The following is a 26,496-nucleotide window of genomic DNA, read 5'->3' as shown; positions in this document are numbered from 1 at the left end:
CTAGGTTAATTCCAACCAACTAAGCACTTTACTGTCAATGGTAAAATAATCTGGTGGCTGGGTGATAGTTGAGCTTCATAGCCAGGGGAGAGTGGGATATTTCCAAAGCCCTAGCCAGGCATTAAGTGGGTGACAGGCCTTGTAGAAATGGTCATACCATCGCAGACATCTTTTAATGAAAAATCCTTTCCTTAGGATTTTTCCTCCTGAGAATCTGAGAGGCCTCAGGAACAAAATGTGAACAATGGTTATCTGCTGCTGTGGAATGCAACAGGTGGGTCTGGGATTGGCCCATCTTGGATGTTTGTAATTAATGGCCAATCACAGCCCAGCTGGCTCGGACAGAGAGTCCAAGACAGCTGCCTTTGTTGTCATTCTTTCTTTTCTATTCTTAGCTAGCATTCTGATGAGAACCTTTTCTTCTATTCTTTTAGTGTAGTTTTAATGTAATATATATGATAAAATAATAAATCAAGCCTGAAACATGGAGCCAGATGCTCATCTCTTGCCTCAACATAAGACCCCTGTGAACATCGTCACAATCATACAAGTAAGGAATGGTCATTATTTCTATTAAATAAACACTTTTTGGAAAATAATTTTACCACCCCAGGTTCTTCAAATACTTTCTTGATTTCCCAGGCTTGGCTTTCAACAATATAAAACTCATACACTGTATGACTGAATGCAAAATATTAGTTAAAAAAGTATTTATTTTCTATTTTTTCTGCTATGTTCCATTACAAAAAGAAGCATAACAAAAACAAAACAGAAGATAGCATTTTATTAGTGGTACATTAATGAGCTTAAACAACTAGGTGACTTATGCTTGTCACAAATACATATTACAAACAATCACAAAACCTTAACTAAAAATGAAATAAATAATTTGAATAGCTTTTCTTATTTTTTTAATATTTATAAAATATATAGGACTTTCTATTACATTTTTTCAGTCATTTTAATCCATAACAAATTAAAATTTATGACATATATTGCAAATATGCTAAAGGGATAAGAATAATTAAAAAAATCTTTAAGTTCCTGGAGGTATGAAATAATAAATCTGTTAATGTTTATCAATTTATTATCATATATCCAGATTGTGCATACCCTGCAAAAATAGCCATTTCTTCAACTAATATACATATGTTTCTTTATAGTATTGTAGGTTTTTAAATATAAAGCTTCATGGATGTATGCTTCTGTTTCACAGTTGTGCCTTATATGTAAATTTCACTAATATATACTGAATATATTCCATTAGTATATACTAATATATAGACACACACCCCCATACATACACACACACACACCCACACATACACACACAGCATTATATATTAGTATATACTGAATAGCAAAAGATTTCTGTATCAGATAGCTGGGATTCCTGTGGAGAAAGTTTTTGAAAGTGGAAGGCATGTACAGCATGGCGAAAACTGACAAGGAAATGCAAATGAAAGCATTTGTTTGCACATTGTTCAATATATTTCAATAGATTATGCAATGTACTGTAATAATATAGAGAATCTGAACAAGAGGTGTTTTTTTCCAGCATTCCAATGTTTTTTTCTTTATGGTTTTAAGAGGATATGAGCCACTGCCTCTGCTAAACTTCCTGAAAATGGAGCCAAGCAAGTAGAGATGTGTTGATATTTTAGAACTTATTCCAGGAAAATAAAGTAATTCCACTTAATATCCCTCCAAGTCAGGAAAGCACTTAAGCACAGATAAGACTTTATTTGCTATAACCTGAAAGTTAATCACACACTCAAGCTCTTGCCATTATGCTCTTGCCATAAACCTTAACTCTGTCCCCTGGCCCTGTGCAAGGTTAGAGGCTCCATTATGCAGCTAAAAACAGTTTGGCATCTGTCTGAGCAACCGGAGTGAGGGAACATGGAAGGGTGCTTGGGGACCCCAGAGCCAATACTCAGGGCTGTGTTTGTGGCAGATGGGGAGGAAGATGCAGCAGGGGCAGAGGGCTGACCAGCATGGTGCAGCCTGCTTGCAGCCAATACTGGTGTGGTGAGGGAAAAAGTGATGCAGAATCACCTGTCTGGGCAGTGTCAGCCTTTTTCAGCTTCATTCTGCCCCTTGCTGCAGCACAGCATCCCCTTCCAGGCACTGAGCTCCAGGGGGCTACACTGTGAAGCTCAGCTTTTTTAAGCTTTTTTAGCTTTTTCAGCTTTTTCAAGCTTTTTTTAGCTTTTTCAGCTTTTTCTCCATGGTGCATGAGCAGCAGCTGCCACAGCCCCAGAAAAGCCTGGCACCAGGACCTGACACTCTCGCTGGTAGCATCTCAGAGGGATTTTTCCTCTGGACTCATTTCAGTTGGGCTGCGTGGTCTGAAAGCCCACCAGGACGTGAAACTGGGATGCTTGCTTAGTGTCATCTTGAAAGAAACAGCTCATGTGCTTGATGACTGCTCTGTGATAAGAAAAATTGCATGAGTGGCTGTAGGCAGGAGCCTGGCTTAAAAAGCATATTCCTGATAAAATGAAAACACTAAAATAGAAGCACCTCTAGTTCCTTAGAGAAACAAAGAGAAAGAGAGACACATACACGTGCACCTTCAGAGATCTTAAGCTATATTCCCACCTTGCAATTCCCTTTTGAAGTGCCTGAGGTTCAACCTCAGGCATCTAAGACAGGTACTTAAATTCTGGGATCTTAAGTGAGTCTTTCATGTTTCCCATAATACTGAACCAGTCAGAGGTGTGAGCTTTAAGCTCAGACTCATAACTGCCTGAGACAGAACTTTTTAAAATCAACTTTAACTTTTTTTCAGACACTAGACTCTTTCAGAGACCAAACAACCACATAAAGAAATAGAAAGTTAAATGTAGGGCTCAGTGTTTTCAATCTTAATAAAATTTCCAAAAGCTTTCTTGGAACTGCCAAGAAAGAATGAAAACTGATCTGAATTTCTAAGGGAACAGTTGTACATTCTCAAGACCTCAAGCCTTTTTTAACATTTTGGCTGATACAAGAAACATCTTAAGGCATTGAATAAAACAAATCAAATTTAAAGTAACGGGCTGCAGTGTTGACAATGACAGGTTTAATCATGCACTTTGAGGTGTTCTGATAAGTCTCTGCATTTAAAATAAATAAATATAATTTTGTGGAATCAAGAACTAATTTAGAAAACAAGATTTTCCATTATTCTTTTCTCAAAGCATATTGATACTGTATATTATCGGTTCGCATTCTTAATAATTGTAGTTTAATAGATCAAACTTTAAATGACTGGTTTAAAAAAATAGCCCTCTTACAACTAGCTCTTCTCCACTAAGTTCTTGATGTACTTAATTAACATGATAAAATGGCCAACAGCTAAATATATGCTGATTTTTATTTCAAAGGCGCCTTTGTGTTACTGGAATGCAAAGCTCTTCTGAAAATCTGTAACTGTTATTTTTAAAAAGATTTAGAAAACGAAGCATATTCATTTACTAATGAAATCAAGAATAAATGTATTCAAATTTGTAACACTTCCATAATAAAATTATGCTAACACTATAACCTAGCATATGATTAATTCTGTGAAGACCAGACAATCCAAAATTCCCATCATAAAGCAAACCAAATCAAGCCAAATACATTTAGGTATACTTAAGATTACGTATTTTTGGCATACTATATAACATCAATAGGCACAGTACTATAAAGAATTTTCTTTATTAAACTTACTTGAAAATATCATGACATAAAGAGAACAAATTACGTATTATGCTATGGATTGGTTTGTTTACTCTTGTTAAAATATTTGCTATCACTTGCATACAGATTTTTATCAAAAGCTGATGGCTCATTATAATTCTGTCTTTTCATTGTCAATGGGCTGTGTTGACTTAAAAAACACTTTTGTATTCATTATACTCTATGTGTGAAATGACAGGCTGAAACGCAAAGCCTGAGTTTTGACATATGCATATGGAGTTCACTATGCTTTAAATGTAGGCATTTAAATGCAAAATGCAGCCATTTAATATGTTTGTAAATTTTATTTTGATATTTCAGGATTAGTTATAACACAGAATTTAAAATTTTGCCTCTTTGGTTAAAGACTGAATTTCTGACCAAGTTGCTCTACAAGGGCAAGGTTGGATGCAGAGTCTCCTCTGAATATTCTGTCAGGTCACTGCACAAATGCCTGCTGCATTTACAAATCAACACTGACCTGCAGTTAAAGCTATGACATCTTATATTCTCTCAATAGCACTTTTCTTCTTGAAAATAAAAGTACCGATGAAGCCCCACCAGTTTACGTCCTTAGAAAAGCAACAACAACAACAACAACAAAAAAATTACAGGCTAATGTGTTTCTTAAATATTCTGTATTTAATGCTCAGTTGCAAAACTCTCAGTGATGAATCCAGGTGTTCTATAAAGAGAATTCTTGACAGAGATCTTCAGAGGGGCTTTCCTATTCCTTCATCTACAGAAATTTGCAATGGCATATTTTGTGCTGGTTTGGGTAAATGTTACGCTCATTCAAGCATGACTCCTAAACACCCCTCAGATTCAGTGATGCAACTGCACATCACGTGAACAGTTGAAGAGAAAATATTCAACCAGCAGCTGACCAGTTTCAGATTCTGCTATTGGCAGCAGAGGTGGTAGCACATGGCCACACTGTTGTGACAGTGCCACAGTAATGCACTGAAGAGGAGGAGATTATTTGGGAGCACTGAGAACTGTCATTAAAAGATATTAGGCTTCTCTTTTCAGCACTGTCAATGCTCTGCCAAAATTTGTGTTTCCTGTATATGCTTTCTATACCAGGGCAGTGCCTGAGTTACCTTTGTTAAACCTCTTAAACTGTTATAGCTTTAGATTCAAAATATCTGGGGCTTGTGTCCAAGCTCAAGATCCTATGGACAGCCATGGTAGCTTTATCTATCCTTCAGATGTGACCCCCTTAGTTAGGGACAATTTATTAAAAATTTCATTATGGTGTCTATGAAAAGATTGAATTTTGATGCCACTTAGAGTGGCATTTAATAGCTGGATTGTTACATCATTCCACTGAATTTAGGATAGAAAATAAATGTGTAGCCCTTGAAGGTGTACTAATAGGAAGTACGTGTGTAACAGAAGACCTTAGAAAATGATAAAAGAGTTCCCCTCTCCCAAATATTTTCAGATTATTTGGAACTAGTATCAAATTAGATCAGCTATGCTACAAAACAATGTCACTCTCACACAAGTAAATCCAAATATTTCTAATGCAAAGCAAAAAAACCAGACACATGATTTGCTCCTTAATTTCATTCATCTTTTGTCCTTGCTTTGCATTTTGAATTGCTCCCATTTGGATAAATTCTCCTCTGGCTTCACTTTTGAAGTATTAATCATCTTAACCCATAGAAATGGATGTTATAGAATTACTCTTTCTGCTACACAAGGAAGATGGTGGTCCTATCTCATAAGTGCCTCTAACAAATCTAAATGGGGGGGGGGAAAGGTAGTTTTGATTTCAAAACAATAAATAGAAACCCCAAAAACTACTCCTGAAAATATATACCTTTTTTCCACACGAGTCACTCGTGTGTGTCATAGCACAAAAATTATATTATAAAATTTCAATTAAACAAAGTGAATAATTTTAAAGTCCTTTATATTTAATCATTAAATGATACTCTGAAACTAGTACTTGATCCAGAATGATGCAAAGGTCTTAAAAAACAAAGAAATTATGCATTCTGCAATGCATTCTTTATATCTTATTCAATTTATTCCTGTCTTACTACCAATATATTTATTAAATAACTTATTAAGAATTCAAAGGGTAAAATAATTTTTAAAGCATAATGAAAAATGTCTATTTGTTGAGAGTTTAAATGAAACATAAGTTCCAACTATGATGTGAAATCAAGGTTAGCCATGGAAACAATATATTAAGTGAATTGTCTGAAACAATTTCAAACTCTGGTGAACAAAGACTGTTAGATTTACAGTATTTAATTCTTAACAAAAAAAAAGGAGGAAATAAACAGATGACACACTATGTTTTGTACTTGCACTAATTTATAATTAAAATTAAATTCATATGCCATTATTTTTACTTGAAGAAGAGGGACTTATCCATGAAAGTGTTTTTTCTTTTTGTGGCTTGTTTTGTTTTGTTTTGTTTTTAATGTATCAGACCAGTATGGCTATATGTTTGCTGTTGTTCCTGTTAGATGAAGAGAACAAAATGGAAAAAGCAGCATGATTCCATGTATGAAAACAAGTGTGGATGTACAACAGTGCTTAAAGTGCTTTCTTATTTGAGGAGGTACTTACACAAATGTTTTTTCATGTTTATCTCCTTTGTCACCATGTACTGTATGCTTGGTCTCATTTACAATATAATGATAGGGCATTATGTTCATACTCAGAGTTTAGCATATTGTCATTAAAAAACATCTGAAAAGAGGAAAATGACAATTCTATTTGTGTATTATTACAGCGATTTGAAAATTTTATTAAATACTCAAGTGCTTCATTTCGCCATTTATTCCTTTGCTTCCACTGTTGCTTAAAGCACTATGTAAGTACAAATAGATAAAACTAAAAGCATATCCATCCTATTCTGGGGTTTTGACTAGGATTATTTACTGATGTCTTGCAGAACCGAGATGAAATTATGATCCCACGTGACCATTTATCTGCTGATGCTGCAAGATGTCTTGCCTCCAGGATTGGTTTCCACATACATGGTTCATCAAAGGTCTAAATCTTATGAATATTTATACATTTTTATGTCTCCTTGTTAAGTGGCAGTGCTGTCATGGGGGATGTCAAGTAGAATACTTTAATTTGCCAGTACCAGAAGTTGTGGGAGCAGCAGAAGCTGTGGCTTGGCTGCCTACATACAAAGGGTCCAAACAAGCCACTTTGGCTGCAAAGAATGAGTGGATACAGTGAAGGACTGCAAACAGGTTAGAAAACTCCAGCTCCTGGAAGTGAAGAAAAAAAAAGAGATTAAACATGAAATGGAAAAATACTCCATAAGCATATAACCAGGAATGAACCACTGTTACAACAACAATAATTTTAACACCTTGATGTAATTCCGCTGATGTGCCTTACAATTCTCCATTATAGAGACTTAGGCATTGAAAATGGAATATTCTGTAAATAATTGCTTGGAGGCTAAGATGGACAAATTTCTGTGTTAAGTGCCTCATAGAAATATGAGATCCTACTAGCTAAAGGGGAAAGAAAGTGACACTATATAATTTTTATTTTGCCCAGGTTAATGCATATCTGGCACTTTTGCAGGTTAATTTAGATAGAAACTTTATGGCTGTGCTATAACAGTCTGCACACCTCTGGACTACTACCATTTAACCAATGTGCCCACAAAAATTAATAATGCTGAGTTCCACATATATTACATTTGTTCATAATGTCTCCTTCACACTATTAATCAGCTACTAAATCACACTATTAAACAGCTATTTTCTTACCTGATTCTTCAATATATATTAAAAAAGAGAGGATATATTTTCAAAATATGCTACTATCACATAGTGATAATTTGGATTTGTTATTGGGCCAAAAAATGAATATATTCCATGTTTTAAATTTATTAGGAATATTATAAAAAATTCCTTATTTTTCTGCTTTTATTTACATTTCTTTATAGCCTCTTCAGCAGACTAGCTGGACTTTTTTGGACCACACCAGAGACGAAATAAATAAAAACTACATTTTTTAGCACATATAAATTTGCTCCTTTATGTCTAATTGACCTTATCTGATCAATTTTTTTAGATTATTTTCAGTATGTGTTTTTGAAGCTGGTATTTAAGCAATAAACATCTGTTGTATTTGTAAGCAATTACAGAGGCACTTCAATACCTCAGTAATTCAATACTTCAATACTTCAATATAAGTCTAGGGGAAGCAGTACAGATTTTACATTTCTGCTTTGATTCACTGCGCATACGGATTTTTTCATTGCAACATGAAGCCAATAATTGCTATCTGTGGTATAGTCTACTTGTCGTTCTGTCTAGCATTGGTATTACCAGGCTGTATAGTGCCAGGGTTTTGCTCATTTGTTTAGAAGAATATTGAAAATGTTGTAAATTCAACAAAAATTGCTAAATCTCTCAAAGGAAATCAACCTGCAATTTTCTGCCTCTTGAGATTTCCTGGAAGACACTACTTCACAGAATACATGGGGACATTCACAAAGCCCTCATGGGTGAGGGACAGCAGCGTGAAAGCAGACAGCTGGATGTGCAGAGTGTCCAGTGATGTACTGAATGGGTGAAGCTTTCTTCAGGACTCCTGCAGCCTCAGCACATGTCCTTCAGACATGCTCAGAAACAAACTGATGACAGCCCATGAGGTTCTTTAAACTCCCCTGATGACCAATTTTCAATAAAGAAGAAAAAATTTATGCCAAGTTTCACAAACCTGCCAGCTGTGTCTATATAAAAGACTAATCCATTTAGAGACATTCTCAGTTTTAAACCCAAAGAAGATGGAAATTTTATCACTCCATCAATGCGGATTTTTCCTCCCTTAAATTTTAAAATAAGAAAATTTATCATAAATAAGAAAACAATGGTCATTCACAGATGAGGAAACAAGGAATTATGGAAACTATTTCAGAATAACAACTATGAGTCATTGGAATTAAGTTGCTTTTCAGTTAACTTCATTTCATTAATTTATTTTTTTACCTTTTTACTACTACAAAAACACACCCTAAGCTTTAGATAAGGGAATAAATATTCAGTGGAACCGTGAAATATTTTTAATATCAATTGCATGTATTATCTGTAGAAAGACTGCAATTCCCCCTATGTCTCAACAAGATAACCACATTAAAACAAATGCTGCAGTTGGAGAATTGTTCAAGTCAATTAGATAATGTTGTTGCTATCATAATTACTGGACACTGAATTTTCACAGAGCATGAGTATAATTATTTCCAAGAGTTATCACAGCTTTCTGCAATAGTAACACATCAGGAGTTTCCACTGCTCAACTGACCATCAAGGGAAATGGGTGAGGCAACAGAACGTCCTCTGGATGTTCCAACTTGATAACTGTTATCAACTGTAATGACACAACATGGAAATTACCTTGACTGCAAAGAACAGCACTGAGAAATCAGCAAATGCTCAGTTACTATTTCCAATGAAGACATGCATTTTTAACCAGAAATTAAAGCACCTTGAAGCACAGTAGGCTGACTGGTATGTGGCAAGTACAAGCGGGTCTGATTAATGGCTGCAACTCAGTTCCCAGAAGCCTGATTGATGGGAACAGGACTTTATCAGGAACTACACTTTTCAGGCAGATCAGCCTAATCGCAATAAACCTTAACAAACAGATACGACTCCATGTAGGGCTGCTGACAGGAAAAAAATCACAGAATCACAGAATCACAGAATTTTCAAGACTGGAAGAGACCTATAAGATCATCTAGTCCAGCCGATGTTCTAACTGCTCAGCTAGATCATGGCAGCAAGTGCCACATCCAGTCTTTTTTTAAATTCTTCAAGGGATGATGCCTCTACCACCTCACTGGGTAAATGATTCCAGTTTCTGACCACTCTTTCTGTGAAGTATTTCCTTCTTACTTCTAACTTACATCTAGCTTGACGCAACTTGAGACTGTGTCCTCTTGTTCTATCCGTTGTCGCCCGGAGAAAGAGGCCGACCCCCAGCTCACTACAGCCACCCTTCAGGAAGTTGTAGAGAGTGATGAGGTCACCCCTTAGTCTCCTTTTCTCCAGGCTGAACAACCCCAGCTCCCTCAGTCGCTCTTCATATGGCTTGTGTTCCAAGCCCCTTATTAGTTTCGTTGCTCTCCTCTGGACACGCTCAAGTAACTCAATGTCCCTCTTAAAGTGAGGGGCCCAGAACTGGATACAGTACTCCAAGTGAGGCCTCACCAGTGCCGAGTACAGGGGAAGAATGACCTCTCTGTTCCTGCTGGCCATACCATTTCTGATACTGGCCAGGATGCCATTGGCCCTCTTGGCTACCTGGGCACATTGCTGGCTCATATTCAATCGACTGTCAACCAGCACCCCCAGGTCCCTTTCCACCTGGGCACTATCCAGCCACTCCATCCCCAGCTTGTATCGGTACAGGGGATTGTTATGGCCAAAGTGCAATACTCGGCACTTGGACTTATTGAAGTTCATCCCATTTGATTCTGTCCATTTGTCCAGCCGTTCCAAGTCTCTCTGCAGAGCCCTACACCCCTCTAGTTGATCTACACTCATACCCAATTTGGTATCATCAGCGAAACTACTAATAAAAGACTCTAAGCCCTCATCCATATCGTCAATAAAAATATTGAACAAAACTGGTCCCAACACAGAACCCTGAGGGACACCACTGGTGACTGGTCGCCAGCTAGATGTGACACCATTCACCAGCACTCTTTGGGCCCGGCCATCCAGCCAGTTTTGAACCCAGCAAAGGGTATTCCTATCCAGACCACGGCCAGCTAGCTTGTGTAGGAGTATGCTATGGGAAACAGTGTCGAAGGCCTTTCTGAAATCCAGAAAAACAACATCTACAGCCTTCCCTGCATCCACTAGCCGGGTTACCTGATCATAAAAAGTGATCAGGTTAGTTAGACATGATCTACCCCTCCTAAATCTGTGCTGGCTAGGTCTGATACCCTGGCCATCCTGCAAGTCTTGCATGATGGCACGTAATATGAACTGTTCCATTATTTTGCCAGGTATAGATGTCAGACTGACTGGTCTATAATTGCCAGGGTCATCCTTTGCGCCCTTTTTGTGAATAGGTATCACATTGGCCAGCTTCCAGTCATCCGGAACCTCACCAGTGATCCATGACTGTTGGTAAATGATAGAGAGTGGCTTTGCAATCTCACTCGCCAACTCTCTCATCACCCTGGGGTGGATCCCGTCTGGTCCCATAGATTTGTGAATGTCCAGGCATTTCAATAGTTCTATAACTGCCTCTTCCTGGATAATGTGGGGACCATTCTGTTCCCTAAAACCATCTACCAGTCCAGACGGACGGGAGTCTTGAGGGCAAGTTATCTTCTCATTAAAAACCGAGGTAAAATAGGCATTGAACACTTCTGCCTTCTCCTCGTCTGTAAATACTAAATTACCACCTGTGTCCATTAAGGAACAAAGGCTGGTCTTACCTTTTTTCCTACTATTAATATATTTATAAAAACATTTTTTGTTATCCTTAACAGCAGTCGCTATCCTGAGTTCAAACTGGGCTTTGGCCTCCCTAATTTTTTTCCTGCAAACTCTAGCAGCCCTCTTGAATACATCCTTGGAGACCTGACCCTTTTTCCAACTCTGATACGTCCTCTTTTTATTCCTAAGCTCTTCCAAGATCTCCTTACCCAGCCAGGCTGGACGTTTGGCCCGTTGACTGATCTTTCGGGATACAGGAATGGTTTGTTCCTGCGCCTTCAAGATCTCTGCCTTGAAGTAAGCCCACCCTTCCTGAACTCCTTTGTTTTTAAGGGCGGCTTCCCAAGGGACACTCTGAATTAATCTGTTAAACAGGCCAAAGTCCGCCCTCTGGAAGTCCAATGTACGAGTTTTACTCATGCTCCTCCTAATATCGCCAAGTATTGAAAACTCTATTATTTCATGATCACTCTGCCCTAAACGACCTCCAACCATCACATCCCCCACCAGCCCATCCCTGTTTGTAAATAACAAGTCTAATGTAGTCCCTTCCCTGGTGGGTTGATCTACCAGCTGTAACAAGAAGTTATCTTCCATAGTTTCTAAGAATTTTCTTGATTGCCTCTTTACTGCTGTGTTAAATTCCCAGAAGATATCTGGTAGATTAAAGTCACCAACAAGAACAAGGGTTGATGCTCTTGAAACGTGGCACAACTGCTTATAGAATAAATCGTCTACTTCTTCTTCTTGATCAGGTGGACGATAACAGACTCCCAATATGATGTCGGCGTAGTTGGCCTTCCCCTTGATTCTTAGCCATAAACATTCGACCCCTTCTTCCTTTGTTTCAATTTCAATGGCATCGAAGGTTTGCTTAACATAAAGAGCTACGCCACCTCCTCTTCTTCCTTTTCTATCTCTTCTGAAGAGTCTGTATCCAGCCAATGTATTACTCCAGTTATATGAGTCATCCCACCACGTTTCCGTGATGGCAACTACATCATAACTTTGCAGTTGTACCATGGCCTCCAGCTCTTCTTGTTTATTGCCCAAACTGCGTGCATTTGTATACATGCACTTCATCTGGGCAACTGAGTTCACCCCTATCTTACGTTTACAATTCTTGGGGCTGCTTCCAGTTAGCTCAGCTGGTTCCCATTCCCCTTTCAAGCTTAGTTTAAAGCTCGCTCAATGAGGTCTGCCAGTTCATGAGCTAAAATCCTTTTGCCCTTAACGGAGAGGTGTACCCCATCTGATTCCAGCAGAGAAGATGCTGTAAAAGTTTCGCCATGGTCATAAAATCCAAAATTATGTCGATGACACCAACCCTTAAGCCACTTGTTGATGATACGAATTTTCCTATTTCTTCCATCTTTATCTTCCGCCACCAAAGGGACTGAGCACATCACTACCTGTGCTCCTGCCTTGTCAATTACCTGACCCAGTACCCTGAAGTCCTTCCTGATTACCTTAATGCTCCTCTTCTCGATCTCATCACTGCCAGCCTGAATTATCAGCAGTGGATAATAATCAGAGGGCTGAATCAGTTCAGGAAGTCTCTCAGTAATATTTTGTACCCGGGCCCCAGGGAGGCAACAGACTTCCCTGTGGGATGGGTCTGGTCGACATATAGGACCTTCAGTTCCTTTCAGGAGGGAATCACCTACGACGATTACCCTTCTTTTCTTTTTGGTACTAGAGGTAATAACTCGTGTTGCAGGTGAAACATAATTAGGAGGTTATGCCCTCACTTCTGCTGGGAACTTGCCCTTTTAGGTGTCTCCAGGTTGGCACTGCTGCCAGCAGACAGAGGGGAACCCACAGACCCTTGTGCACCCCCAGCCACCCTGGTTGTTTCTGTACACACTTTGTCCTCTGCCATACTTTTGTCTCAATACACTTTCCTCTAGGCAGGGTAGTGTGTACTGCACACATGGGACAGATGAAGTTTCAAGTGATCAGACAAACTCTAAGAAACCTAAAAAAATATGCAATTAAGCCCTTGAAGTTGTTACCAGTAGGGAAAGTCACATGCTCTGAATCCTCCAAAAAGCAAAGAAATCCTAATTTAAGCCACTTCTACTTGGCCATGCAGAAGTACACAATTTACTATTATTACAATTTACTATTATTACAATTTCCAGACTGTTGCCTGTACAGCTCAGCTAAGACCCTACTCTCTGAGGAGTATCAGTGTACCCTCTGGTCTTCAAATTGTCTTTCTAAGCTATCTTTTGATTAAACTGCTCTCACCTTACATTGCTGTCATTACACCAGATTGTTAAGGAACATCTGCACTTCCTGCTGAGGACAACATAAGTGGGCAAAAGGGCATGTGAGAAAGATGCAGTCATTGAAAATGTCAGAAGTATATTGGTATATTGGAATTCTAGTAGCTTTCACAAAGAAAGTCTTTGCAATTGAACAGACAGAGAAAGAAAGAGAAAAAGGGAGTTTTCCCCCCCCCAAAAAAACAAAAAAACCAAAAACAACAAACCTCAGCAATCTCTTATTGCATTGTATTATACATATATTATGTAGTATGAAACAACTACATAAATGATACATTTACAAAATCCAGCAATTTTGTTTTGAAGTACCCTAGGTATATTTAAAAATTTTTTCTCTTTCATCCATATATAAACAGCTGACATGAGAAGACATTTGTTCATCAAAAGTGGAGTTACATGGTCTCTCTAATTTGCATAGTATCTGATCTAAAATAGATATTAGACAAATAATCCATGTGCAAGACATGGGGAAACTAAAAACTGAACCACAGAAATCAACACAGGTCAGAAATGTGAATTCAAAAATTCAGAAACTGCAACTGAGCAATCACTCTATAAAAATCTTAAGGCTGTATACTTATAACCCATTTAAAGATGATACTCTAAATGTGACGAGCACTGTGATGCTCACTGAAAAACCCTCAAGGCTAAGAACATGGATTAATTTAAAATTGCATTTTGGAGAGAAGACTTGAAATGAGCAGAAATGTCAGCCTGGAAAATGATGCAAGCACCCATCAAGTCACCTTGCAACAGTAGAAAGTGCGTATTTTGTTCACAGTAATGTGATCAGTAGTCATTCAGGATATTTAGATTAGATTTCTTTACAAGATAATTTCAAGTACTATTAATTGGCATTAATTAATACTAAGATAGTATTAATTAATAATGAGATTAATGTGAAATCCTTGAAGTTTAATTTCTTCCTTAGCTGATACCATATTTGTGCCTTCTTTGGTTTTCCATATTCAAATAGATATATTTGATATATAGATATATTTGATGACTGCACCTTCATCTTGATAAACTTATTTTTGTACCCACTTCAGTTTTGTACTGCTCAGCTTAGGAGTTCAGCCAATCCGTGAACAAAAGCTCACCTGATGCAGCACAGCAATGTGGCTTTGCCTTTTTCTGAGAGAACTGTTGTGCTGCAACTTGGGGAGGTGAAGCACAGACTGAAGTGCAGCTTTTGAGTCATACGTGTTTTATCAAGCACAGAAAGACCCTCAGTTCCCAGCTTGGTAAAAATTCAATAATGTAATAAGATGCTGATTTTTATACACATCATTTACTCCTATGTTTGGAAGCATATGTTTATCTCAAAACAGGAACTCCTAAAGATTTAAGGTGCTCTTCTGTTTTGTCCAAAACGTCTAATGCTTAGGTTATATTGAAGGTCACACCACTCTGAGTTTATTACAGTCCTTAGATTTTGTATCACCTCCCGAAGCTGCTGTGATACTATTGAGACACTAATAGATCATTAAACTATAGCTAAACAAACAGGTAAACTGATAAGAAACTAGATAGGAAGCTGTACAGATGCAGAGAAAGCTTTGCCCTCCTGTGCTTAGTTTTGTTTTTTTTTTTTTAACCCAAGTTAGTTCTTTTTTTTAACCCAAACAGCTCAATAAGAACAAATACAGGGACACATTGGCTCCACATTCTGTCAAGGTGACTGCTCTATTTTGTAGCTCTCACTCATAAAAATTTTGTCTCACTGAGCAAAATTGTGCAATATCTCCTGCTGAGTGACAGCTGGGAAATAACCTACAGATTGGAATGTCTAAGGGGTATCAGTGATTAATGCCACCCTTAAGTGGTTTTCTTGTCAGAAACCACTTAGACCTTGCCTTAGATACCTTCTAAGTTAGGTGTTTGCTTTCAGACCCCCTGCCATAGACCCACTGCTGTGACCTATGGTAATTATTGTTCAGATTTTTAGACTGGAACTGCTTAAATCCATGAGGACACATTTCTTTTATTCTACATTATATATCTTTACAATAACATAATTTCACTTAGAGAGAAGCCAAAGAAAAAAGCATGAGTACAATGTCTCTACAGGAAAAAAAAGGCAGTATTTGAAATGTTTAAATATCTAAAATTATTTTAAAGCTGAAAAGAACAATACTGGGAAATAAGTCAAGTTCTAACTAAATCCATAGCACAAGTTGTATGTCTCAAGGCATGCCATTTTGAATTTTTTAAGTCAGGCATGAAACACACTATAAAAAATGTTGACAGTACCATAAAAAATCTTAGCTCTTCAGTGTCAGTGAAAGACTTTCTTTTACTTAAGAATATAAACTCTGGTGGCAAGTGTTTTTCCCAACAATAACAACAACAATAACAACAACAACAGCTAACAGATAACCACCAGTACATGGTGCTTGACTTTACTCCAAAATGCATTTTTCCTAGATTTTGCTAACATTAACATTGGTATCTCAGTATATTCCACCAGAATACAGAGAAGGTGCTGGACAATTATGAAGATAGCATGATAAAATTTAAAATGTGGATGCATACTTATTTTTTTCCCAAGAAATGTGTATCTGCAATTTGGATCACATTTCTAGAACAACAACAAATTTGTCTAAGTTTGGATCAAAATTCAATAGATGAGCATTTTGACACTCGATTCTGCAGATCATGAATAAGTGTTTTAAAGCTAAAGGGCATTATCACAGAGGTTCAACTTGCCATAATCACACACATCTGGGAAAGCATGAAATACACAAAATGTTCTGCATTATAAATGAAGGAAGATGGGAAGAATTTGGTTTTGATAACTCATATTTTTCTGTGAAGCTATTATATAGAAACATAGAATAATTTAGGTTGAATAGGATGTTTATTGAGTCCAATGGTTAATCCAGCACTGCCAAGTCCACTACTAAACCATGTCCCCAGGTGCTACCTCTACATATCTAGATTGTCCCTTTGGGAGTGGTGATTCTGCCACTTCCCTGAGCAGCCTGTTCCAATTATTGATAACCCTCCTGGTGAATATATTTTTCCTAGTATCCAACCTATACCTACCCTGGTGCAACTTGAGGCCATTTAATCTTGTCCAATTGCTTGCTGCTTATGAGAACAGGCTGACCCCACCTGGCTATAATCTCCTTTTAAGCAGTTGTAGAGAGCAATGAGATTCCTCCTGAGCCTTCTTTTCTCCAGGCTAGACAAACCCAGCTCCATCAGTTGCTCCTCATCAGACTTGTGTTCCAGACCCTTTACCAGCTCTGTTGGCCTTTTCTGGACTCACTTCACCACCTTAATGTCTTTCTCTTAGTGAGTGGCCCAAAACTGAATACAGTATTTGTGGTGTCTGGAAAGTTACCTGCTATGCCCTGCTTCCACATTGCTGCTTGGGAATAAGTAAGTAAAGAGCCCTAAAACATTGCTGCAATGGCTCCTCAATTTTTGGTTTTTATTCCCTGCAGAGTTCTCCTTTCACCACATTCTGATTATTCCCCGTGTATTATAACTTAGGGAAAAAAATAATAGAATCATAAAGAAAATGCTGCAGCAGTGGGTCTTCAGGCCAGCTGCAAAACAGGGCTGCATTTAACAGGTGATGATAGCTGTGGCATGAATATTCATCACAACCTTTAACAGATGTTTTACAAAATTTCCATCCTCTGATTTCAAATGAAGTCTGCATACAGTATTCATGAAATCTGGCATTACAAATATTTCTGAAAATCTGATTAACATTTCTTAATGACTCAACAGTTCCACAAATAGTTATACTTCTGACTCAGGAATGTAAAGCAAGAAAATAGAGGCTAGACTGTTCCACCTCTCCTTACGATGAATAGTGCTTTAAATCTATGAAAGATTTAAAGGATACAGAAGGGGCTTATCCACAAAATTGCAAGGTAGCCAAAGTTGAAAATATATGACCCCAGAACCTTCACATTCATTTTACAGACACATTTATCTACATTTCTTAGATTAAGCAACATACTTAATATGTAAACAAATTGGAATAGATAGAATTGCTTAAATATAAATGCCACAGCACCTTCCAAAGAGAATGTAACCTGACATCTTTGCATGTAGTTGATATGCTTTGCTCACAAAGAAAATAAATTAAATAAATAAATTCTTATTTCAAAATTGAGTAATGTGAAAGTTTAAATTTATAGTAAAGAGCAGCAACCAGGCAACAAGACAGCATATTAATAGCATGCTAGCAGGTTTGTATAATACCCTGACTTCATAAGGTGTAACGTAGCATTTCTACTTAATAAAAGTTTGGTAGAATTTTCTAAAACTCAATTTGAGTGGAAATAATAACAGGTACAATAAAGGCACAGGATATCTCTAAGGCTTGTGTATGTCCAACATACTCATGTATCTCCAAGTGATTTATATGACAGATACAATTTAAAGCTTTAAAAAACCCTATTTTTTCAAAATCTGTATTTTATTTTTTGGGGTTTTTTTAAATGTAATTCAGTATTAAAAATACATTCTAATTTTACCAATTTAAAAAAAAAGAAAGGAAACTAAAATCCCCAAAATCCCCAAACACCCCAACAGTCATTCTTGGACTCCTATGAATTTTTGTTAGTGCTAAAATAATGTGTTAATATGACAGCAATAGCAGACAGATATTAGAAAAATAATGATGACTTTCATCCTTCATCTGTACATAAGAGCAGGATAAAATTTTAATGTTAAGAGAAAATCATCCTCATGACATTAGGTTAAACTTTATTGTCTTATTAGAGCTGAAAAAAGTTCTGCACCACTAAAAATATTTCTGAAGGAAATCAGAAATAAGAAAATATTTATCTTTGAGATGCAGCAGAACATGAAGGTATCAAAACTGTGGTCCCCACATTTTATTGCTGTTAATTTAATGGGAACTCTTACATACCTTTATTTTACTGTACTTTATTTGAGTAAAACACTCAAAATCAAGTAAATAGTTGCTGGGTTGAAAATAATATGAAGCATAAAGAGACATGGAGAAAGATGCCTAATGTAGCTACTGGCATTTAAACATATAACTATCCCCAAAACAATGCATTTTTTCTTTACATATTTTATAATACTCTACATATGTAGCACTTACAGACAATTTATTTAACCATTTCCTTTTTGCTCATGGAACTGTTTTGCTATCACATTCATTCAGCAATTTTGCCTCCAACATGGTCAGGAAAAGCAGTATAGTAAATGCTTTAAAAGCAAAGCTTAGATATCAACATGAGAGAGTTTAGATTTCGATTTAAATTTAGATTCTAGTCAAAAAAGAACTTTGACCCAGACTCTAAGGCAGTTGCAACCATTGCAGACCTTGGGAAGATCACTGCTCACAAATATTGAGACAGTAAATGGCTGTATTCTCAAAAGACATAAATTGTAGTAAGCTTAAATCTCTCATAGCTACTATTTTCATGAATTAACTCTTGGATCAAAAGCCTGCCTGGTAATACAACTTTTCTGATTTTGCACTGGGTACAGACACTTCAGTCTTGGGAAATATGTATTTAATCCAAACTTTTTTTTTTCCTCTGAGAAATAAAAACAGATTTTTAACCTTTGCTGAGTTTTGCTCCCAGGTTGACTAAAGGATATATTTTTCATCATTTCTTCATGATACAATTATAGGGCAAGAAACAGGGTATTCAAGCTCTCAGCTTTATCACAATGACAAAGAGGAGAGTTGGAAAACATGCCTAAACCCATATACACCATACATCATGTATTTTAGTATTTTTAAATCTAATTACAGATTTCAAAAAACTTCTAACTGGATGGAATTTGTTCAGTTTTCTTCAATTTCATCAGTTTTCTTTGCATTTTTTTGTGCGTTAATCTAATATTTCCAAGTAACTTTGTTTACTATACTTCCCCACTCCCCTAGCTGCTTTGAAAATTGTATATTGCCTTTAAACAAACAATGTATTGTTTTTACCTTTGCTTCGATTTGTTTAGTATCTTGGTTTTGGAACAAAAATTTGATTTTGCTCTTCCCATCATCTGAAGAACCTTTGAGCTGGGAAAACTTGTACCTCCAAAGCACAGCCTAAAGGGGGAAAAAACCAAACCAAAATATAAAAAATCATGCACAAATAAGTCAATGTAGTTATCATTGAAAATTGTATTAGAAATAGCTGATCTCCTTTCAAGGCAAGTTTTCACACCTCTATGGTACATAATTAAATAAATGTAGTGTTTTGTGGTCAGATGTTTCTTTAATCATAAAGATATGTTACACTTTGTCAGTGCTTGAATAACACCTGTCAGACTACATTTGTGAAATTTACCCTGAAATTCCTTTATCTATATTTAGTATTTAAAGAAAAAAGAAGGATTTTTTTTCCACTGATAATCTGTGGATTTGCTACTCTATCTGACGTGTTGATCTGACATACAAGACCCTTCCTTCCATACTAAAAAATTCTAGTCTTAACATAAAGGGCATATCATAGTTAAAACAAATCTCTATTTTTAAAAGATAAAATAACAAAAGAAAATTTTTAAAGAGAACATAGTTTATTTATGAGCACTCTAGTGAGGAATTTGAGCAAATCATTAATTCTAATTGTATCAGTGGTCTTTCAAGTAATTGCATTATGAATTGTAATGTGTCTTGTTGAAAAAGATATAATGCTTTACAAAGTAAATATACAATTAATAAAATGTACAGATGTCTAGAAAATCATCTCTTTATATTTAGTGTGGATTTATGGAGACTAAAACAATTTTAAACTACTTTGCTTAAAAATGGAAAAGAGCTATTTTTGTTGTCTTTTGCTCCTCATTTAAAGACATCCCCCACCATCCAGATATTTTCGATTCTTAAAATGCTTCACTGTGATTCCAGTAGCATTTCACATAATTAGGAGGTCATCATCACTTACATTGTTCTACTACTTTCATGAACAATAATTTCACAGGCATCTGACAGCACAGAAACTTAAAGCAACACTTTTGTACAAAGGTTTATAAATTACTCCCTCTCAGTGGTGTAGGACAACACTTCCATCTGTGCCCTTAGTCTTTATCTATGAATGGTTTAATATCTACTGGGAATTAAACTGAACATGGGGGAGATCAAATCTTTAACTGTCCTAAATCTATGCAGGCCCCTTTGCTTCGGGATGTATTGGTCTCTTTACGACTGGCAAAATCCTCTACCCTGCACCAAGCTGAATAGAGTTTGTTGTGTTTGTCTTAGGGGACTAACAAGAAAAGAAACCACAAGGACAGCATCTTAACTGTGCACCATACACAAAGCAAGTGCTAGAATTTTTCTGCACAATTGTCTCTATATAGTTCTCCCTTCCAGATTAAAAGAAAGAGCCCCAGTCTCAGCACCACTTTCATTCTCTCTGTGTAAGTGACAGGTGAGCTCCCATCTGCCATAAACAGAGTTAAGGACATTCTGTTTCACATAAACCACAGGAATTTGGCAGTTTATGTGAAAATATATCCTATTTGTTTCAAATGTTGTCCTCCTGAGTCCACCAATCTGTGCTACAGAAAATAGAACAGCTTCCCTCATTTCTATGTGTGTGAAATTCCTTTGACTTTGTTTGATCAAAGATGTTTATTTATATTGTACAAATAGTGAGGTAAAAAAAAATCTAAGCAAAACAATCCAGTACATAACATCATTCAGCTGGCTATATTCCTACCTGCTTTGTAAACTCCTTTTTATTTTACAGATCTATGAAATCTATCAGAAGATCAAGACCATTGCCTTTCTGCAGGGACAGCAAATCTACTTAGGTATGTCATTTCCTGGATGAGAAATGTAAAGGGCACTGATTGTCTCTTTATCTCAGGAGAAAACAATCAAAGCAATGAGCTATCATCTTTCTCTTCTCTGATGATATATGGAGAGGCCAGGACAGAGATGCAGCTCTAACAAGGACCCTTAGATGTGCAGGCAAAATCCCAGGGTACCTGGCCTTATTCCCAGTCAGATTAAGTTTGAATGAAGATGAAGGATGTATAGAACTGAGGTACTTTGACATTTCTATACTTTACCATGTACTTCATTCCCATTCAGAGGAAAGAGAATGACAGTCACACCAAATCCCAGGCACAACTCAGGAACACACTTCAATTTATGCATAGCATTGGTTTTGGAGACTACTACTCAGCCAGGGCTCTTACTTAAGAACATTTCCAAATCAGGTTTATAGTGTGGAGAGAACTAATCTCAACAAAACTGCACTTCAACATCAAGATACTAAACCTAGTCTCTGCAGAGACAAATACTCTTCATCTAAAGTGTAAGGAGTAGAAATGCTAATGACAATGCATTAAATGATTCCCACATGAAAGAATTATCTGCTCCTTTTGAATGATCTTCAAAAAATTGCACACACTTTCCCTCAAAATTGTCCACATGAGGGATCGGTCATTTGCAAAAATAAGAATAGAGAAATGTTGAGAGCTTTAAGTCACCAAGTCATGAATACAAAGTATTTCAAGCAAATCACTCTGGCTATTTCTTTTTCTAGAGAAGCTCTGAATTAAAAATCCTACATCCTGGTTTGAAATGGCAAGAACTGGTTCATTAGGATAGAGTCTGGATGTGTGTTTACTTCAATATACTATACTACATTAAAAGTGTTACAGATAGCTTAAACCACTTAAACTAGAAGTTCAAATTCTAGACAGCAAAAGTTGAGTAAATTAGTTAATTATATGCCCAGTAAGACCCATTTAAATCCTTTCTCCTACCAGAGAGGTTGAAGTGCTGCCCTGTGTAGCCCATTTTGTGTACATAAAATGTCTACAAGGAAGACAAAATGCTGTGACTGCAGACACATTACTCAAAATAAAATATCTTGGGGATCACTGGATTAATCTCTCTGGTTTCATATGTTCTGAGTGTGGTTCTTTTCATTTTCATTGCTGCAAAATGCATAAGCAATGAACAGGGACCAGACCTATCCTTTTTCAAATACTACTTTATAGTGCCACAGTAAGAAAGGAGACCAGACCCACTCACCTGAGCACCAGTTTCACACAGATGTGAAACTACAGCAGTGACATTAACACAGGAGAGAGTTTCATGTGATGTCTTTCATGATCCTATAGCTTGACTTCAGTGTTTAAGGGCTCACTGTGGTTACTCTTCTCAATTCTAATTTTAAAGGCTAATTCTCCTGCATTATGTATAGGTATCCTTGGAAATACTGATCTACATCACCGTCACAGTCATTATTTTTTAATGTCTTTGAATATCAGAGTTCCTTGAAACCATTTGTTGAATGATTGCTTCAGAAAGTTAACATAGGCTGTTATAATTTTGTATAAATATATTTATGTATACATACTGACTTTTAATCAATAAGTACACTTGTAAAACATGCTGGCTTTTTTGAAAATTGTTGAACACCTAAATGTGTGTTACATAAAATTTTTCTAAATAATTTTTCAGGAATTATGAACTATAAGCAGAAGTACTTACTAGTTTGCAGTGTTACTGAGCTCAGCACTCATAGGGCTACTTTTAGCTGACAAAAACAGCATGTTCTCTTCAAGTGGCTTCCTCATTAACTGTGCATAACCTGCATCACTGAAAATCCTTTACGGCTCCATATACAGCATTTATAGGAAGCAATAAATTTTTGTTTGCCCTAAAATAGATTTGACAGGTAGGCCAGGTACCAATTCCTTTTAAAGCACAAATTGCAACCAAATTAAAAAAGATTCTGTTGTAGACAGTGGCATCAGCTACTCTTGAGGATGCTGGCACACCTTTTAAATCATGGCACACAACATTAGGATGCCTTAATGGAAGATGAAGAGGAGAACTCAGTATGCACTGTTTATTGCTTCTCAATGAATGAGAGAAAAGTGAACTCTCATTTAATGAGTAGAGATAGAATTTAGGAACAACAACAAGCAGTCCAATTCAGCAAGTGGGGACCATTCACTGAAAATACAACCAGTGTTACAACTTGCACAGTCCCAGTGTGGCCACAGAAAATCTGACATAATTAATCCATGTCTTGAAAAATGCACTGTAAGAAGACAATCTCTTTGAACAAATACAGTATGTATCATCCATACAATTGGAAACAACCAATAAGATATAAATCCTTTTTCCAATTATTATTCATATATTTCTTAGGCTGCCTTTTGCATTTTACACCATTTAATAAAATTAACTTCAAAGAATACCAGCATGCAATGCAAACAAATAAACTGTGCAGACAAGCTGACAAATTAGATTTAAGACTCCTCTTGAGATGTTATTGTAATAACAAAGCATCAAAAAGCAAAATCCTGTATTCACTGAATTAGCAGGATTTTTTTTTTCTTGTGACGTATAAGGGACCAAGATTCTTCACCAATACTTTTTAATGAGAAATATTTTATTTATAAGTAATCATCTAAGATTCATTTGTGCTAGTCTTTGCAAACAAATTACTGCCTATTATCTTCTGCTAGTATTATTCTACTATAATTAAAAAGGATGCTCTCTGTGTGCATATTTTTATTTTATAGTTGGTACTTAAATGTAACATACAAATGACACATGGAAGAAAAGCTACTGACTTGTCTATACCTGTAATACAGCCATACAAATGAAGAAAGTAATTATTGTTTCTATTCTTAGCAATAGTGCTAGATCTAGAACACTTATTTTTAAAGGCACTCTAGAAAATACTTTCACATTCATATTATATGTCACTTTGCTACTCATTCCCAGAATCTTGGAACATACAATTTTGGTAAGATAATATCAAACAAAATCACTTCCCATCTAGGTAATGACATCAGAAATGTGGAAATACATAATGACTGTAACTATCTTTGTTTGGGCTATGACTAGAAATATTCATTAGAGTTTTTGTTTCATTTTGGGTCAAGGAGTTTGTTCTAATCCTAAATAGAGATAAAATTATCAAATAAAAACAGAATAAATAGGTGACTGTATTTTTACTTACCGTGCTCTAAGTAATATTCACAGAAATGTGAATCTCTGACTAGTCCATGGCTCTGGGATAGATATATACTTTAGGTTACAGAGGACATTAAGCATTGCAGCTAGGAAATAAAATGTGTATTTTGTCAACATAAGAATCTTTAACCAGAACACATTTAATTTGTGTCCTGTGGATTCAGTGAACTACCTTTAATTTTTTTTAACAGTTTTGTCTCTTCCGTGTCAAATTATTCACTGTGGACCAGCCCTCTTCTTGCTGAAAGACTATTTACACTTAATAATCTTGAGCAATAGTGTTTGCACCACATACTACAATGGCATCATTTCACCTGCCGTGAAGCCACATTAGGAACAGCTGAAGCCACCTGGAGAAGAGGAAACTAAAGGAAGACCTCACTACTATTCAACTTCCTTGTGAGTGAGGAGAGGCAGGCACTGCTCTCTTCTCTGTGGTGAACAGTGATAGAACTTGAGGGAATGGCCTGAAGTTATGTCAGGGGAGGTTTAGGTTGGATATCAGGAAAAAGATTTTTACCCAGAGGGTGCTTGAGCACTGGAACAGGCTCCCCAGGGAAGGGGTCACAGCACCAAGCCTGACAGAGCTCAAGTTGTGCAGTGCTCTCAGGCACAGAGTGTGATTCTTGGGGCTGTACTGTGCGGGAACAGGAATTGGACTTTGATATTCTTATGTGATCCTTCCAGCTCAGGATATCCTATGATTTTATGAAGTGCGCCTTGTCTACATACATGATCTATGGAAATCATAAACAATGTCATTCCATAGGCATGAATCAGGTTTTATTTTATAATAGCAAAAGTTTGGCCTTCAGTAGGATGCTTGGAAAAAACCTAAGTCTGTCAGTGTTTTATATTGATTAGACAGCTACATCCCAGATCACCTGTAAATGGTGGAGTAAACAAAGAAACCATCTTTATTAAGGAAAGGATGTCCAAGGTCACTTTTCAAGTTCTACTTGCAACAAATTCCTTTGCTGTGTTTTCTATCACACCTTCAAAAATCTATAGCTGTTTCCAACACTGCCTCCTTTTTTCTTGATACTCTGACTGTTTGGATTATTCTTCCTTTAAGATTTTTAAGGCAATTTTTTAATGTATGAGATATGTTACAGAATTATGCTAAACTTTACTGGGCACCTTTAAAGCTAATGTTGTTTGTCATCTAACTAAAATACATGATACTCCTACAAGTCAAACTAAATCAAGAGCTTAAGCCCTCCAGGTCCTTGTTTCTAAGAATAAAAGTAATTGAGTCTTTAGGCGCCTGGGATACACCTTAATTTGCCTGTTTGTCTCATAGCTAATTGAGAAAGATTTCATTCTTGCCAAGTGACACTTTGTCCAGAGTTATAGCAACGTTAGGGAACTGAGTAGGATTAAGATCTTGTTCATGCTCAGTTCTACTGTGTTACTGATCTCTGGAGAGTGTCTCACTGCAAAAGAATTATGGTCCAAGGCAATTTCCTTTGTCAGCTGCTGCAGCTTTATAACTGTAAAGGGAAAGACAGGGGAGGACACAGAGGATAAAGAACAAAAATGAGACAAAGGAAAAAAGCATGAAAGTCGGCCCTTTTAAAATAACTGTTCTCGTCCATTACTGAAATTACATAAAATGCTAAAAGACTACATTGTATTTTCTTAGCGCTGATGGAAAACCTACCAACATTTGCCAGAGAACATAAAACTGAATGAAGCATGCTGATGTCTTATATTAAAGTTATAGTAGCTATTTGTTCAACATTTAAACATTGAAGCATGGGATAAATATTTTTTCACCAGAGTTGGATTATTAAATCTCCATTTTCCAGTGAACCTGGTTTTTTCTGCCTTCCCTACTACTGAAATTTGAATATCAAGAAGGTTTTTATATGCTGTTTTATTTCAATATGCTGTATATGTATTAGTTTCATGAAGAGACAGACATGGTCTATATCCCTAGAAAACATGGGAGATTGTTCTTAAAGAAATTAAGAGAAATACTGATCTGTGTGATCTAATAGGCTTTTGGTATGGAAACCAAATTAAAGATATTTGCAATGCTATTTATTGTTCATGGAATATTCTCTTTTTTTGGTGAAGGTTTCTGCAA

General features: G+C 36.5%; 1 protein-coding gene across 2 annotated transcripts in view; it reads right to left on the bottom strand.

Moving 5' to 3' along the window:
* Nucleotides 1–803: 803 nt before the first annotated feature.
* Nucleotides 804–26,496, bottom strand: part of SNTG1 (syntrophin gamma 1) — a 326,664-nt gene continuing 300,971 nt past the window's right edge. For both annotated transcript variants that reach the window (XM_059481150.1, XM_059481159.1), the window contains 2 exons: nucleotides 19,389–19,499; nucleotides 804–6,953 (listed from right to left, as the gene is read on the bottom strand). In XM_059481150.1, the coding sequence (XP_059337133.1) occupies nucleotides 6,795–6,953; nucleotides 19,389–19,499 (270 nt within the window). In that variant the 3' untranslated portion in view covers nucleotides 804–6,794. The remainder of the gene's footprint in view (nucleotides 6,954–19,388; nucleotides 19,500–26,496) is intronic.

This window comes from Ammospiza nelsoni, chromosome 1 (genome assembly GCF_027579445.1).
Source record: "Ammospiza nelsoni isolate bAmmNel1 chromosome 1, bAmmNel1.pri, whole genome shotgun sequence".
Lineage (NCBI taxonomy): Eukaryota > Metazoa > Chordata > Aves > Passeriformes > Passerellidae > Ammospiza > Ammospiza nelsoni.
The sequence above is the reverse complement of the archived record's forward strand: the minus strand, read 5'-3'. Positions and strand labels throughout refer to the sequence as shown.